Source organism: Anas acuta, chromosome 2 (genome assembly GCF_963932015.1).
Source record: "Anas acuta chromosome 2, bAnaAcu1.1, whole genome shotgun sequence".
NCBI lineage: Eukaryota > Metazoa > Chordata > Aves > Anseriformes > Anatidae > Anas > Anas acuta.
In genome coordinates this window covers 120594455-120611996 of record NC_088980.1, presented here as the reverse complement: position 1 = coordinate 120611996, position 17542 = coordinate 120594455, and the positions used below count along the sequence as shown (strand labels likewise).

The 17542-nt window shown below is 36.6% G+C and overlaps 1 protein-coding gene across 1 annotated transcript in view; it reads right to left on the bottom strand.

The window, feature by feature from the left end:
- CLVS1 (clavesin 1) overlaps nt 1-17542 on the bottom strand; it is a 107230-nt gene that overhangs the window by 64944 nt on the left and 24744 nt on the right. Inside the window, exon 3 of the mRNA XM_068671969.1 lies at nt 3554-3728. Coding sequence (XP_068528070.1) covers nt 3554-3728 — 175 coding nt within the window. The remainder of the gene's footprint in view (nt 1-3553; nt 3729-17542) is intronic.

Sequence of the window (17542 nt, the reverse complement as noted above, 5' to 3'; positions counted from 1 at the left end):
ACTGAGATGAATCTTGGTGGCTCATGGACTTCTGATTTTGTTTTTGTCAAAGGTGAGATCACAGCTTGTGCTGAATGTTTTCAAAATTTTGGGATATTTCTGGATGCTGTTAGAGAATTTGCTGCATTTCAACTCAGAGAACTAGCTGAGGGATTACTATCTGGATACGTGTATGTGTTTACACAAGCTGTAGTACGTAACACTGGTGTTGGAAAAGGCAGAAGAGAAAGTGTTTCTCTATATTCCTTGATAGGAGCACCCTAAAATCACAAGTCCTGTCTGGAGACAATCAACTACATCCTCTAAGCAAAACCAAACCATCATTTATGAAAAAAAAAAAAAAAAAAAAGTCTGGGCTTCACTGCACATCCAGGCTATACTCAGTGTAACACTTACAGTTCATCCCTAATTCTCATGTTTATTAGAGGTTTTCGAACCAGTAGTCAGTAGCAAACGTACTGCATAGGAAAGGATTGTAGTGACCATGTTCTACTTGTTTTATTGGTTTAATGATTGCAGCATGGGTTTCTTGGCTTGGCTTTTAGACTCTTATACTCCTAATTTGTTGTACAAAGTGCTGAAAGATCAGCATCTTAAGTCACAGTTAAATTTTATATACAATGATAGGATAATTACAAGATCAGCATGATAACTTCACAGATGAAAAGAACAGAGGGGAAAAATATGCTGTGAAGGGGAAAAGCTGTTCACATGAAAAGAATAAAAATCACGATTCAAAATTCATCAAGTTATTTGCAAAATATATTGATTTCTCTTTTCCCACCTTTATGTCCACATAACCAAATTCTCTTTAATGTGTTAAAATTCTAAGGATCACTAAGGTCTATGAAGGAGTATGTGTGAGTTCAAAGCATACAGCAGCAATTGCTTAGTGATAAAAGAGCAGAGCTCATTAATCCAAGATGGTTTAGGCACTGAGAACACATTTGTCCTTGCGCTGCTGTGGCATAATGAGGATTGCCATACTGTACAAATATATACTTAGCATCTGAACAACTGTTGTTTAAAGTAGAGACATTAAGCTACTTTTAGGTCATTAAATAACATAACTGAGAAACAGAATAGGTGCCCTGTTGAGTTATAATGAACTAGCTTGTGTGGTGAAGCATATACAGAAAATCAAACAGAATTAAGAGTAGTATTGAGCAAGAAGTGCTTCCAGGTCAAGTGGTGATGTAACTAATATTTCATCTTCCTGAGCATTTGCAGACTTGTAAAGAGTTATTTTCCTTCCAACCACTTCAATAGACTTTTGTAAGACTATGATCCAAAATTTATTCATAGAAAGGACGACACAGATAGTCATGTAGTCTGGCTGTCTGAGCATCTGTACATGCAAAATGCCATAGCCCTAAGAAATAACAAGGAACTAAAACAACCTTAATCTGTTTCAGACATCATCGCTTCATGAGAACAGCACCTGACCATTTTACTTTCAGTGACCTCCAATGAAACTCTTATTGTGATTCTTCTTTTCTGTATGTGCGTCTTGCATGCATTTCAAGTACATTTTAAATAAATTTTACATTAGTACGGTGTCAGCTCTTTTAAAATAATAATAAAACAAAGTCATAGTGAAGGTACTTCAATAGCAGCTATGAGAGCCAAAAAATAAATTAAAATAAAATGAAATAAAATTCCATTGCTTATTATATCTGTGTTTTATAAGCATGAATGACTCGCTTACAAATCTTGTAAATTGGAGTGCAGCATTCACAACTCCTACAACTAGACAGGGGTTAGCAAAGTCTGGGACACATCTCAATTTGTACTTCTTAGAGAGACAATTATATTTCTGATTAACATGCAGAAGATGACAGTAATATGACTTTAAATGAGAAGTGAAATATCCAAACACCACCAGGAAAAAAAAAAAAAGCAACTTCCTTCAATTGCCCAGCACAGGATGTTGGGCTAATGACATAACTGTGAGATCAACTGGTACTTCCAGTTTGTACTTCCAGAAACATAGTGTTGCCATCAACTACAAAAAAGCTGGGGCTTTCTTTAAGTAAACTCCTTCTGGAGATGACGAGTAAACACCTATGAACAGGGACAGTAGAAGAAACCAGGTCTGGAAGGAATAGCTATCTTTTCTACTCCTCTAAACTGGAGCTGCCATGAGGTGGATGTGTGCCCTTGTTGCCATGCAGCAGGGAGACAACCTGACAGTGCCACGGCCAGAAATCTGATGGGATAAAGACTGGACTGGCCTCTTACTGGAGAGCTGAGAGTGCAACAAACTGGACAGGTACAAAAACACCTTGTTGACAGTTGATTTCTTTATGCATTTTATTGGTCTTTCTCTTCCTTCTGCATGAAGACTTTTTTTAAACCACAGAATGTTACTCTGCAAAGAAAGCAGATGAAGTGATAGCAGCCGCAGGAGAAGATAAGGTATTATCCTTATCTTCTAGGGACTAATTGCACAGCTTGACTTCCTAATTTGTTAGAATAGCTGAAAATTCCCCACAAAGGAGAACAGAGGATTAAATTTACTGGCAGATTTTTCTACCTCATTTTTGAATAATAACATAAAGTAGAGACAACCGTGATCTAATTATAGGTAATTTGTTAGTCAAAAAATTAGTTGGACAAATTGTTCTTTCTAGTATATGAGTTAAAGTTAAAATATGCACACCAGGGAAGATTATTTCTGAGGTATTTATGACTGCAGGATTCCTGCAAAGGACTACAAATAAAATGGAAGTACAATCATTTATAAAATCTCGTCTTTTGGAAATGCAGCTATGTGATGTGGTCCTTAAACTGCCTGGTCCAAGATTGAGGTCAGCCCTCCTTCAAGCAGGGTGTTGGATGGGATGACCTTCAGAGGTCTTCCCAGAAGTCTGAAGTTCACCCTGAGCACCATAGCCTGTGCTCATCTTCAGGTTGCTGCATCAGGCCCCAGTTACCTTGCCCTCACACTCCACCTCTCCTGAAACAGCACATGGTTTTAGCTTGCTCCTGTTTAGCTCAGGAGCTGCACAGACCCTGAACAGTCTGAACCATAACATGACAGGACTCTGTGTGACAAATTAAAGTGGTCAGAATGAGGGCACAACAGGGAGCCTGTCCTCCCTCTCCCTCATTTCCCTCCAACTCAAATGCATCCACACAGACAATACGACAGCACACTTCCATCTGCTAAGGGAACTGCTCTCTTCTCCTGCCACCCTCTCTCTGCATGCAGTTGTGCTTGCATGTGGACTGCATGCTCCAGGAGGCAGATGCTGCTGGATTTTAATCCCCCCGATTTCTCTGATGGATTAAACCTCAAATCTCTAAACCTCTTTCTTATTGTTGCAGTAAATATAATGCACATATTGGTTACAGTGATTTCCAGATGAAATAAAAGCAAAAGACAGCAAAAATGAAACATCTGAATAATAATATAGGCTGCAAATGAATCAGACACAAAAGGGCTCTGGATTATTTTCTCCTACCACCTCTGCACCCTGCCCACTGCCTGCTGAGGCATGGATCACTGGCTGTAGTAACGAAAGATGTAAGCATGTTACCCACCACCTACCTGCAACCCTTCAATGGCCAGTTTAAGGATAGATGGCGTAAGTTTAGAGGCTTGCTTGAAGGAGAAGTTGCTCCAATCTATAATTAGAATGAAGCCATTTATCTGAAGCTCCTGATCTTCGATGAGCACTTCCAAGGACAGTAGGATAGCCCGAAGGATATCTATGAAGGAGTTCCTAAAGACAAAGAATTTAAAAAAAAAAAAGAAAGAAAAGAAAAAAAATCAATGGTTGCAGTTATCTTCAAACCTCAAGATACACAGCTTTGCTGTGGATAGGGTATGTGCAAGGGACGGGGATTTATTCTAGTGGAATTCTTTTTGAAAAGAGAGTTATTTCAGAGGCGTCACTAAAGCGCTCCATCTCCAAAACTCACATTCCTCTGCTTGATGTGATAAGTCCCGTTCACTGGTGGATAAAATAAACCCTGAATTAAATCTTTTTGATCCTTCTGGCATACCTTACAATAGATTTTAGCTAAGCTACTTTGGGAAAATATTTGTCTGTGGCAAAATGAAATGGTTTCAGGCTATCAATTTAAATCCCTGCTCCTTTGGAAATACTCTACCTGTTTTTTTGTTAGTTTTTATTCTTTTCACTATAAAGAGGAAAATCAAAACAAGAAATAAGTCTGTACAATATAAATGGTGTGGTTACAAATAGACTGCCTGGTTTCCTGCTTGAGTGGAGGGAATGATCCAAGGCTTTGCACAACAAAGTTTATCTGTTGCCTTATGTCTGAGAGCCAAATACAACATGAAAAATAACTGCATCCACTCAAAATGGAAACTTTTTATTAATTAGCAGCTACCAAAAGGCTGGCTGCAAGGCTTCTCTCAGCTTTGGGAGAATAATTAGAAACCTCCAAGGTCAAGAAGGAGATAGCAAGTGACAGAAGAAAATATTGAGATATTTTCTTGAAAGTCTCTACTGAGAAGCCTGGGCAGGTCTCTTCTTCCATCGTAGGCATTTTGCAAAGGTGCAAGTTGGCAACTTTAGTAACTTATTCCACATTTATACCTGGGTAAACTGGATAAGGCACTTTTGTCATCTCTCCTTCTCACTGAGATGATTTGCACACAGTTTCTTTCAGAGAGCAACAAGCAAGGAAAGCTTCAAAAAGTGCAGCTTAACCATATCTAAAATGAAATCATAACACACTGTTTCATCTCTGCTTAATTCTCAAATTTTGATGAGGCCTGAAAACTGAAACTGTCTATTACAGGGAAGTCTCACACCATGTTCTCCCACAGAGATTTTCATTTAATACTTTTCTGCAATTTTCTTTAATTTAAAACAAACCATCTGAGCCTTCAGGAGAGTTTTTTTTTCCCAAATCCTGCCTGAGAAAAAAAGCTGTACGTAGTCAAAACAAACTTCTCCACCATCGAGACCTCTACCCCTGAACAGCAACACATCATAAATTTTTATTAGAGGTCAATGCTGATTTTTTTTTTTTTATTCTTTCTTTTTTCTATCAACAAGTTTTGAGTGAAAATGTGCATTCCTTTTCTAAAGGCATGTTCTGTTGAAAAAGATGTTTCTGAACTTTGACTTTCTGTATAAATTAGAAGCTTGTCCAAAGTATAGTTGCTGAGGTAACTTGCAATATATAGAGGGCTCAAAGATATTTAACTTTTTTGGTGCCCAAGAACAACCTCAAACCTTTTCAAACAGTATGGAGAAGCTGTGCTAGACAGGCAAACTTAAGAAGTACTTTCCTTGACAACATAAGGTGAAGGAATACCAATTGGAATGACAACTGTCATTTATTTTTAGTCTAAATTTACTTCAAAAAAAATGTGACATATATATAATGCTGCCCCGCTGAAGTCGATGATGACTTTCAGGCAGCAGCTTCAAAATACTATGCTTTCAGTGACAAGAAAAGCAATTGCCCCTCTACTAAATTTATGTCACCTTATTCTACCCCTGCATCCCTTTCCAAGGAGGTCTGCCTTCCACAAGGACAGTTCCAAGGAAGCTCTCAGAGGTATGCAGTGGCTACAGAAGTGTCCTCATACACATACCAGCCTTCTCCACTCTCTTGTTAGTGTCAACACAGACTTATGTCATCATTCATGGATTGGCTTTATGGCTAAACTGGGGAAGATGGACTAATCCAGCTCAATTTAACCCCACATTTGTAAATATTAAAATAAACCAAATACTTGTTTTTACTGAGGGTGTGAAAATAGGTTCATACTGCAATCAGAAATGATTTCAGCCTTCATTTGTGCAAAGGAGTTTTCTTAATAAATATTCAATCTCATATTCATTACCCTTCTACCTCTGATGCTTTTAAAGGCTGCATAAAGATTTCAGCAAAGGAGTATGGAAATGGTGCATAAAATGCGTATTTGTGTAATCAATTTAAACTCTAAATAACAACAGAATATTCGACTGAGCAAAATCTTCCTCATAGACCCTGCACTTAGGAATTCCAGTTTTTGTTTAGATGTCTACATAAATTACTGGGTCATCAAGCAACTATTTACCTGTACTTCCCTGTACTTTCAGTGGAGATACTGGGAGATACAGCACCCAGTTTCCTTAGAAATCAGTCTGTCTCCTGCCTAGATCCCTGTCTGCCTCCCTATATTTGCAGTTTTAAGACATGGTGTATGAAATAGACTCAAAGTCAACACAAAGACTTTTTTTTTTTTTTTTTCAGATGAATACAAAGACAGATGGAAACAGCACAGAAGTCCTCCAGGTGGGCTGCTTGCAGGCCCACTGTTTTGTGAATGCAGGGACTGGATAGAAATCAGAGTGCCACTTGAGGCCCTCTGCTCCCTAATCTCAAGGCTTTGAGACAAGTCATTCAGCTGTGTGACTGATTTGCATCCAAATAATTTTCTGTGCATGAACACAGAACCACTTTCTATTAGTCCATCTCTTTTGTTGCTTTGCTTAATGTTCCCTTCTCCAACTTCTCTCCCCCACACCAGTTTAACTATCTCACAAAAAAAAAAAAAAAAAAAATTACTATTGCATGAAAGGAAATCAAAAGGAAATGTGTAAGATGCTGTAAAGATTCAGCATGAAGCCTGCTGAAGTGAGCCACTAATGAGTTACAAAAGAGTTGCACATGCCCCTGAATGACAAAAGGGAGAAAAGAGGGAAATGGCATATCTGCCTTGGCTGAATGGTAAGGTACCACAAAAGAGGCTCTTCAAATATCCTTTGGAATATGGGAAGTTAGCCCAACAGAAGCTCGGGGTAAAGCCCAATAATGTAAAACAAAAAGGAAAATGGTTTAGCTGAGGGATTTGGTGGAGAGATTAGCCAAAGGCATAACATGAAAATAAATAAGAAGAAATTACTTAATTATAAGAGGCGTAAGCAGGCTGTGAGAGAATCAAAAGGCTCAGTGGAGTACCAGGGTGCAATGGGAACAATTAAAGGGGATAAAGACATTGCAGTGAAATTAAATGATCTATTTGCATGTGTCTGCCACCAGCAATTTTGAAGAGATACCTGGAAAATAAAGGTGAGGGACTGCTGGAATATAAGTCAAAAAAGATACACTGCAAGAAATTTCTGAGTAGACAGCATTAGTAAAGGTTTTTGAACTAAACAGTTCAGCACGGGCTCTGTCTTAAGTATGCTAGTTAAGATAATTGGATTATTCAGATGGTTATAAGTATAAACGTACAGAAGTACTGGCAGCTGAAGCCACTAAGATTGCCTGGTAATAAGCAAAACAAACTGCCACTAAAAATCCTCTGTTTCCCACAAGACAGTAAGCTAACAATGTTTGGACCAGTGTCATTATTTTGTCAGTTGCAGACAACTTGGCTTGATGTCCCTAAGTGAGTATGCAGTACAAGCCTCTCCCCTGTAATGCTTAAATCAAAATACTTAAAAGCTGGCTTAGATAAATGCAAATGTAGATTAAAGGGATTTCTTTTCTTGTTAAAGACTGGCTTGGGATACGAAATCAATGAATTTATCACCTTTTAAATGTAACGAAGAAGTGAACTTGTTACACCATCATAGTTAACATAAGCTAGCAGAAGACAAAGTAGTACAAAACTATTTTTAAGAGTCTGCTGAACACCTAAGAGGAGAAGATGGTATAGTAGAGCTCACAGATATGCTATGGCTGAGAATAATAGAATAGCATTTAGCATGCTGCAAAAATGGCATAGATACAAATCAGGTAAGAGACCGCATCTTGCTTTGTTCCCTCCCCACACAATAAATCACCAACAGAGAGCAGAAATGTATGCCTAGCTTCTAGTCACAGGAGGAACTACCACTATCCTGCTAGGAGTAAACCTATTGGGAGTAAAATGCGAAAGATGAATTGGAAAAAAGAAGGACCACAAAAACATGTTCAGGTTACCCAAATTATCTGAGCTAATCAAAGCTGAAGATGCTGGAAGGAATGTTTAAAAGGGCAAACATGAACCACGCTATAGATCAATGCTGATGAAGGAGGGAGAACCTAAAAAGGAATATTTTGAATTGCTCCCACACGTGGCCAAGATGTAATATTCACAAAAAAGAACTTGGAAACCAGTCAATATTGTTTTTTGAAGTGAGTTTATGCATTGGTTCATACAAAGGTATTTATTTGAGCAGATTAAGTTCTCTTTTTTTTTTTTGTTCATGAAGTGTTGATAAGAAAGCTTCAGCTCCTACAATGTGTCCTCAGAAAATATGTTTTTTTGTTTGTTTGTTTTTCCACTTAAATATTTAAGAATTTTAAAACTTAATTCAGAAAATCACTGGAAATTGCTGACATGCAAACAAGAACCTGGGGAATCATGTCATGGTTCAAACGGGAGTTCATGAATAGATGCCCTATCTCCCTGGCAGTGGAGGGAGATGGCAGTTAGTCCAACCACTGCAGGACCTGATCTTTACATGTGATGGCTTTTTGGTGAAGAAATGCCATGTGTATGTACTGTACAGGACTTGGGGCAGCCCCTGGCTGGAGAATATCTAGGGGGAATAACTGCAAAATGAAGAATCATGAATAAATGTAATGACTCACTTAACTAATCCTACACCAGAGAAGATGAACAGCTGAACAGAGGAGCTCACAGCTGACTCATGTGCTGAAAAGTGCTTGTTTGTCTCATCTGATATGAATAGTTTGTATGTGCACAGAAATTAGCAGGGCTTGTCTAAAATTCACAAAGCAAATGGGTTACATTCACAGCAAATGTTCATAACAAATATTTTGACCAGCCATTGTGTAGCTTTCTTTGTAGAACAATTCAAAGCTATTTGAAGTCATTATCTGCAAAAATGTGAATATTTCACCAGCACACAATATGAAGAAATTCTTACTCAACAATAACAGTTGTTTGTTTGTTTGTTTGTTTGTTTTCTTTTCTTGTTTTGTAGGGCACAAACCCTTTCTATATTATGCCAAAGTTAAGTTATGGATTATTTTTTTTAATTATTATTATTTTTTTTTTGTAAAAACAGAACATGAACATAAAACTCCTAGTACGTAAAACACAAGTTGCGTCACTGCTCTAAATTATTCTTCTGTCACATCTAGTGTAGTTATCTTAGGGTGTTCTAGTGTTTCAGCTTCAGTCAGGCATCTCTCCCCTTCTGTAAAGAAAAGATAGCAAGCTTTACCCCACAGCATCTGTGTGAGCATAAAAATAAAATTCCCAAGTAACTTTGCATCCAAGATAACAGACAGGATAAATAAGTGTAGTGGTTTTGGTTCTGCCTTCCCCCCTCTTTAGAAATGCTTAGTCCACTGGGTGCAAAGAATGAAGTAGGTTAAGATGAGATCTGAGCTGTGTTTAACAGTATTAGAAATTCACTCTTTAGCTTATAACTGAATGGAGGCCAGTCATCCACAGATATCTGGCTGTCTCTGAATTCCTCCTTGGAGTGAGCTGGCTGCCTCTGCCATTGCCAGTGAAGGGGAAACGGGCCAGCCTGCAGAAAGAAACTGCATCAGTTTATTCTTTTCTCATCTGAAAATTGCCTCTCTAAGGCTTTCTTAAAGATATAAAAATATTCATCATGTTACATTTCTGCCTGAGGTATTTCTATACACAAGTATTATGATTTTTTTTTTTGCCTACACTTTCTACTTCAGTTGAACTCCATAGCAACCAATAGCCCCTGAATTACATGCTCTGCATTCAAGTCTGTGTTACGTGTCTCCTCCTACATACCCTCATTCATATCGTTGGCACACTTATCAGATAAATTCTTCCTTTCTGATCTTAATGCAACTGTGCAAGGACCCTTTCTTATGTGTGTTTTGGCTGAGAAACAGCTCCTGTACCTGGTGAGGGAGAGTGCAAATGATGGAGCTCTGTGGACCCCTGATGGGACCAGCTTCCACCAGAGAGACCTACATGGGGAAACAAGCAAGTGATACCTGATCTTCTATTTGCCTGGCAAAAAAACAGACAGAGTGTTATGATGCTGTGAAAATTTAAAAATTCCTACACTACTACCCCTAAATGCAACTGAGAAAACAATACTGCATAGCAACTACAGCAATATGAGTGGGTGGTCCCAAATACAATTTTCCCTATGGGGAACATGGGAAGATAGGCAAAGAGTGCGTTCAAGCATCAGCACATGCAAGCAGGACATGGTGGTTTTAGGTTAGTGGTCTCCACTGTTAGGAATCTAGGAGATGACAGGTGGGAATAGACTGATGGGTAAAGCTCAGGATGCTGTTTCAGAGAGGTAGTGTTTAATCTACTATTCTGGTTTTACCAATATTGTGAGGATACTATCACTTCAAAGCACAACTGCAGTAATAATGAAGCAGGAAGAATGCTGGTACATGAATAGCTTATGGTTAGTAGCATTAGGATTGATGACTTCTGTTGTTTTATTTTATTCTGTGTGATTGCATAGCCTTTTCTTATTGCCTCTTGGCACTGCAATACATTCTTGAATCACACTAAGCTGTTTGCTCAATTTCTTGCATCATTGCGTTCCACAAGTTAATTTTTCATTACAGAAAGAGAAAGGATTTACTTTTGCACATTATGAAGCTACTGCCTAATCGCAGAAAGCAATTATACAGCTCCTTTGTTCTATTATTATAAAAAGGTACAACCAGCATTACTGATTAGGTCTCCCTTGAATCAAGTTTTCTCTATACAATTGCATTCTTCTACCTATATTTCTACTGTTTCTTCAACATTTTTCCATTTTAAACAGCCCTGGAAATTTTTCTCCCTCCTAATGTGATTACCTTACTAATTCATAACTTTAATGAATTCATTTTGGGGGGCAGTTACATTTTTACAGCCTCTTGTTTTGAGATAATTCAATGTAAATTGAATTCACTATTCAAGGTGAGTTTGGAATATCAGCATACATAAAAGAATGTTATCTTTTCCTATTTATTCTCTGTCTCCTTCTTAATGCAGCCTAACATCTTATTAACTTTTTCTGATTGGTACTGCACAGTAAGTACACTTCTTAATTGTTTTGTCCATAATGACTTGATTTTTTTTTTAGAGGTTAAAAGTAATTGAAAACCCAGAAGAAACAGCATATAGATAAGAGAGGATGGAGGATCTGCATACGAGATGGGGCCACACATTAAAGTACATGTTCTTGCACTGCACTTAGACATTTTTTGTATAATAAATTCAGCTTTTCTAGGTCATTCCAGAAATTTTCAAAATTTTGCTAATCTTTATTAACCTATACCATTTTCCATTATTTTTTTGTCACTTCACCACTTACCTACATCTGACAAAATTATTATTGCAAGGCATTATGGTAACAGTTTTGACACTTACAAATCCTACTCCCTGCCTGAAATTTCAAGGCCACTTTTATGTGCAAGGCAAGAACACGGTATGTTTACTAGGATTCCTGAACACATTTTTATGCTACACTTCACTAAAAGATATTTTATTAGCTAACCAAAAGGTGTGTTTACATACTTTACCTCAGACAATTCTAATAAAATTATCTAATTGACCCTTTGGTTGCAAACAATCATTCTTAAAACAGATCTCAATGAAGACTAGATCAAACAGTAAAGTTAAAATCAAATAACTCTGCTCACCAGTGCATACATTCTGAAAATGCTGATTTCAGAATTACAAAGGTCATACTATTGCTTATGCATATTCAAACAGTGCCCAGTTATATGTGGAACACTCATCAATCCAGAAGGCTTTGCAAAATGTAGCAGAATGCCTGAAAGTTTTGCTCAGAAACTTGCTTTTCTCTGTGTATTGAAAAGCTTTAGCTGTGCAGCTGAGAAGCAAACTCCTTCTGCATGCTTGAAATTACAGGAAAAGGACTTTCAACTGGTAATCACAGTGGTTAACTGGCTAACAGTGGACCCAAATTGTATGCAACAAGTCGCTTCTCTCCTTCTAGTACCTAACCTGAAATTATTATGAAACCTTTTCAGAAATCTGGTCCATCTACATCTTCTATTCAGAGACACTGGTAGTATACAATTGGTATACTTGACAAATAAAAGTCAAAACATGCCTAGGAAAGCAGCTCATATTTGGAAAAAATGTTCCGTTGATGCGTTCCTTTTTATTATGTATGGAATTATGGAAGGTACATTTGATTCTACAGGACAAAAATAATCAGCAGAAATCATGAGGAAAAGTGAAAAATTGAGTTCAGACAGTTAGGAGCCGACTACATCTTACTGAAGAAAGGACTATCTATCCAGTAGGAAGAGCAGAGCTCTCCTGATCATGGTGAATAGCCAGTTAACTGAAAATACGTTGCAGATAGAGACTTGTTCATGAAATTCCAGACACTCAGTGTGTGAAAGCGACAGTGATACAGTACTATGGCCCTAACAAATGCATAGCATGAAGAAAAAGCAAAATACAGCATCCCAGTGGACTTTTTAAAGTAAGCGTGACATACTTCTTGGTCTGTGTGAAATGACTGCATACACAGAGACAGACTGTTGCAGATACTGAACACAGAACACAGAACACAGAATTTCTAGGTTGGAAGAGACCTCAAGATCATCGAGTCCAACCTCTGACCTAACGCTAACAGTCCCCACTAAACCATATCCCTAAGCTAAACAGCACTTCTAGAAATGGTTCATGTGAAGATGGTGGGATATGGCTCATAGATCTTCAATAGCAAGATTGTGTGACATAAATGTATATCTCCACATAAAGATTTATAAAGTAGTTTTGGTATTAGCAGATGGTATACTGGAGAACCAGAGGGACTGTATTTTATTCTTCTTTTCAGGAGGAATGAAAGTGAAAAGTAGAGCAGGTGTGAGCAGTAAGCAGCAATGCCAGCAGTGAAACCAAAGAAACAACTATCAAAGAAAACAATCAGAAACATAATTGTTTCCAGACTTAACACATTTTCTCTAGTAAAAATTGCATTTTACATATCATAAGAGGAAGACATACGAAAATGAGGTTGCTAAAAAGCTTGTAGAAGCTCAATGGTTCCTATGCCTGTCTGGCAAGTGCACATTAGGGTTTTGCTAGAACAGCAAGAAGAACAGACTGATGAAGCCATGTGAGACATCATTATCAAGGGATAATAATCAACTATTCAAATAATCAAAGTTGAACCTCTTCTATGGGTTCAGAGAAATATCAAGACATGAGAAGAGGTAGGTAAGAAAAAGTAGAAACACAAGCATATCTTAGTAAACACCTAAAATGGCTGTTAAACCAGGCAAATAATACATACCTATGCAAACCTAGGCGGTGAATGTGGCAGACATTAAAAAAATGTACAAAAGAGATGTCAGTCACAAAAATGATTATAAATGATTTTAGTTTGAGTTCCTCAGGGCCAATAAAAAACAGACATGAAAATATTCTAATAATTTCTTATAAGCAAATGAAAAGATGTGTCAAGAACTACATATCAAAGAGGTTTCCCACTGGAGCAATAGGCAACTTTGATACAGCTGACAAGGTGGAGGAACTTGATACTATTGATGTAGAAATGATCATTGGGGAACTCAAAACAGATGCTATAAAGATCCATAAGACAGCAGTCTAGAAAAAAAATTACCGGGGATCTCCTCAAAACTAAGAGGGAAAAAAGGGAAGAAAATCTGCTATAGTGGTTAGTGATTCAACTGAGCAGGGGAGAAGGACCAGAGGAAACAAAACAAAACAAAACAAAGCAAACCTGTATATTTATGAAATAAAGAAACAAAGAAAGTTCTTTGCACAGTTACACTGAAAAGGGCCATGGAGTTCAAGAAAAATGAGCAGTTTTCACCCTAGCCACTTCGGAATGGATCCATATCTACTGGAAAAAAGTGAAGAAATGAATAGCAACTACCATTTCCTACTAAGACAGCAGGTTGTGGTTTTTTTTTGCCTTTTTTTTTTGTTTGTTTTGTTTTACTGAAAATGTAAACAAGACATAGCTGTAGAAGATTCCAAACTTCACCAAATCTTTAACAACATATAAAATGTGATGCAATAAAACCAAGAATGAAGAGTCCAGTTAAAGGCTAGTAGTGGAATTTGAAAAATAGATATGTCTTCTTACTAACATTCTCTGGGGTTGTCACAGACTTTGTTGGGTATCAGACATCCCATGTGGAAAACTGCTGGCAGAAGTTTTTATTGTGAGATCTGGATTCCATCAGCATGACTTTTCAATACAACAACAAAAAAATTAGAAGACATAACCCAATGAATCTTAAAACTAGCAAGTAGAAAACAAAGGTCATGGAAGACATCTCTCTCAAATCTGTCTGAAAAAAAAAAACAAATACATTGTAGGAGAAATCTTAGGAACTAATGTTGAATTTAATTATATAGGTGGTAAGAATGATATGAATAACAACTGGTACTGTAATGACACCTATGAGTGAAGTGATTGCTCCTTTTGAAGGCGAATTACTGAATACAGAAGTCAAGCATATTTAGCACTATTCTGGGCATGGCTTGGTTGACCAAATCCGTGAATTTTACTGCCACTATATAAAGTAATATTGGTAAGTGGAACAAAAAATCTTCAGGACCAAAGAGAGCCAAAACCACCTGCTGCTTTGTGAGAGAGGAAGTGAGCTTTCCTTGGGTGTACAAGATTTCTTCGGAGGGGTCTTTTTTTTTTTTTTTTATTTATTTTTTTTCAGTTTTGGTCTTGAAGGTGCAAAATATGGTTTTCTTGGTTTTCTGAGGGAATTCCAAAGAAAAGGGAAAAGAGGTGAGCCTAGAAGGACTCCCTGCAACCCAACAAATCAAGTGGATTTTTTTTCCAAAGCAGCAACCAGAAAAAAATTAATGGGACTGACCCAATCATTTTAGAAATATAAAATACATGAGAGTTTAGGCTGCCTTTCATCTGCCTCTCAAAGCAGATGAAGTAATTAAGGAACAAAAAATATTAAATTCCAGGTTTCAAATTGAAGGCTGGAAACTGTAAGGGTTACATATTTTTTAAAAACACCCCCTGTGCAGGATCAGCAGACAAAATAGGTTATATATAATTTCTAAGTATGATTTTAGATATCATAATCACAAAGGGAAAAAATTAAAGCATGTTTTAAAACTCAGACCAGTCCTTCATAATTTTAACACTTCATTTTCTCAGAATGCTGTGGCAAATTGGAAATCTGCTTGAAGCATTTAATCAATACCTAACTTGCAATTTTTATCAGAATTTTAAACCTTAAATTTCACCAATAATCTCTACTTTTTAACCAACATGGTTTATTCCACCATCTAGCAGCAGAAGACTTTTTCCTGTACAGAATGAGTTGGATTTTTGTGTCACATATGGATAGCTGTAGTGTACAGTTAGCATTTAATTTGAGAACACAAATAAAGCAGAAATAGGACTGTAAAGCCTTGTACTGGTATGTTAACCATTATACATTAATGATGCAAGAAAGCCCAGCCTGGTAACCTGATTACAGTAAAAATTTTTTGGTATGTGCCAGCACTTCTCAGTAGGGTACATATTAGTGTCGCAGGTGAAGTGTGATTCTTGCTTTGGAATAGTAATGGGATATTGGCAGACTATCAAAATTTCTCAAGAATTGCCAGTGAAAAAAAACAATATGAGTGATTTATAAACTATTAAAATTATAATTCAGCTGAACTGAAACAGAGCTTTACACAAATTGCAACATTAGGGATTCTGAAAGAAAAGTGTCATTAATTTCTTTCTACAAAAGTCATCAGCAACATCCCAAATTGCTCTAACCTCTCTGTACTATGAAGTACATGTCCACATTTATTCTCTGTCTTCTGGTAACAACTTTTTTTGGGTGTGGTGTTTTTGGTGGAAATATCTGTGTTTTAAGTTTCTCAACTGGAAAAGGTACATTGATGATGTAATGATTTATACTCTTCTGCTTGTATTGCTTTTCATTGTGAAGATTTATTTTTTTTCACTTCTAATAAGAATTCTCACATACTCAATACAGGGAATTACTGAAGATATTTGGCTAAGGCACTTCTTTACTCAATTATATATAATTACTCATACAGCAACATATGTAACAAGTAGAGAAAATAAATGACATATATTTTTTGTGATTTTGAACTCAATTCACATTGACACCCTGCCAGACTTCACTTTGGTATTTATAGGAGGCCAGCACTAGAACCAGGTAGCTAGAACAACCATGATCTTTATTCCAAGTTCAAACAGTAATGATAACTGAAATAAAGATACAGACATCATCACAGCAAGTCTAGTAATATGGCCTTGAGGAAAAAGCCAGAAGGAAAATTTTGGTGTTAGAGGTAAATGTGGAAGTCTTGAACAAATAAATCATCCCATGTTCTATACTTCCTTTTGTTTTCTGAAAAACAGTTGCATAGAGTACAAGCTTGTTGACAAAGAAACACCTGATTTTTCCATCTATTTCTTCTGATTAAAAACAAACTAAAAAACAATCAACAACAACAAAATAAACCTTTATAAAAATAGTCACATTTAATCTTCCTTAAGATCTAACAGATTCTAATTTTGATGTTAAGAAAGTCAGATCTGAGTGTTGCTATTAACATATTCTGTTTACTGGAATAGCATCTTGAAACGACGCATCTTTATTATTATTATTATTATTATTATTATTATTATTATTATTATTATTATTATTATTATTATTATTATTATTATTTAATGAATGAAGCCTGCTCTTCAGGAGATGGTACTGTAGATATTTGCACCATAACAGATAATTAGAAAATTTAATATATTGGAGCTGCAATTTAGTATTATGACAAAATTGCGGGGTTTTTTAATACTACATTAAGTGTCCTTTTTTTTTTTTTTATTGTCTCTCAGCTTACATTGTATTGAAAGGGGGAAATTAAACAGGGAGGATTCATTCGTGTAGATCTAATCACAGTCTGTAATACATTTATTACAGCAGCAGAATTCATCTACTTAAAAGCATTTGTAATACGTACTTCTCTTTAGCCAATCCTTTGGCTTGAAAAAAAATGTAAGTAAAAAGACCTTACAGCAATTTCAGAGACAAATTACAAATGATCTAGTCTTTGCAAAATTAATCCTAATATGCTGCAGTTGGTGTCATTCTGAAAACAAACAAAACAAACAAACATCAACAACAAAATACATATACAAAAAGCAGACTGCTTCCAGCCTGAGTTTAATTTTAACTCCTACCCTGATCTGCCGAAACTCTTCATCATTCCATAACCTTGCATTCTGTTGCATACCTTGCATATCCACCAAAGCTGATGTTTTGCAATGTTAGTGTTACCCACATTGCTTAAAAGTCAAGTAAATGCGTTCATTTCATTGCTGCATGAGGATTATATTAAGCCATAAGATACTTAAGCAAATATCTAATGTAGAGAACAAGAGTCCTATTGCTGGATTTTGTCTCCATAGTTGAATTAATTGGGGCTAGTCACATCCATCACTGAATCAGGTGTTATAAAAATTGTTTTTCTTTGTCTTCTTGCTCTTTGGAAATGCATGGACCCTTTAACATATATGCTTTTGGAAAAATAAAAAATAATTTAAAAATATAGACCAGTTCCCTGGCTTCAGCCATGCATTCTTCTATC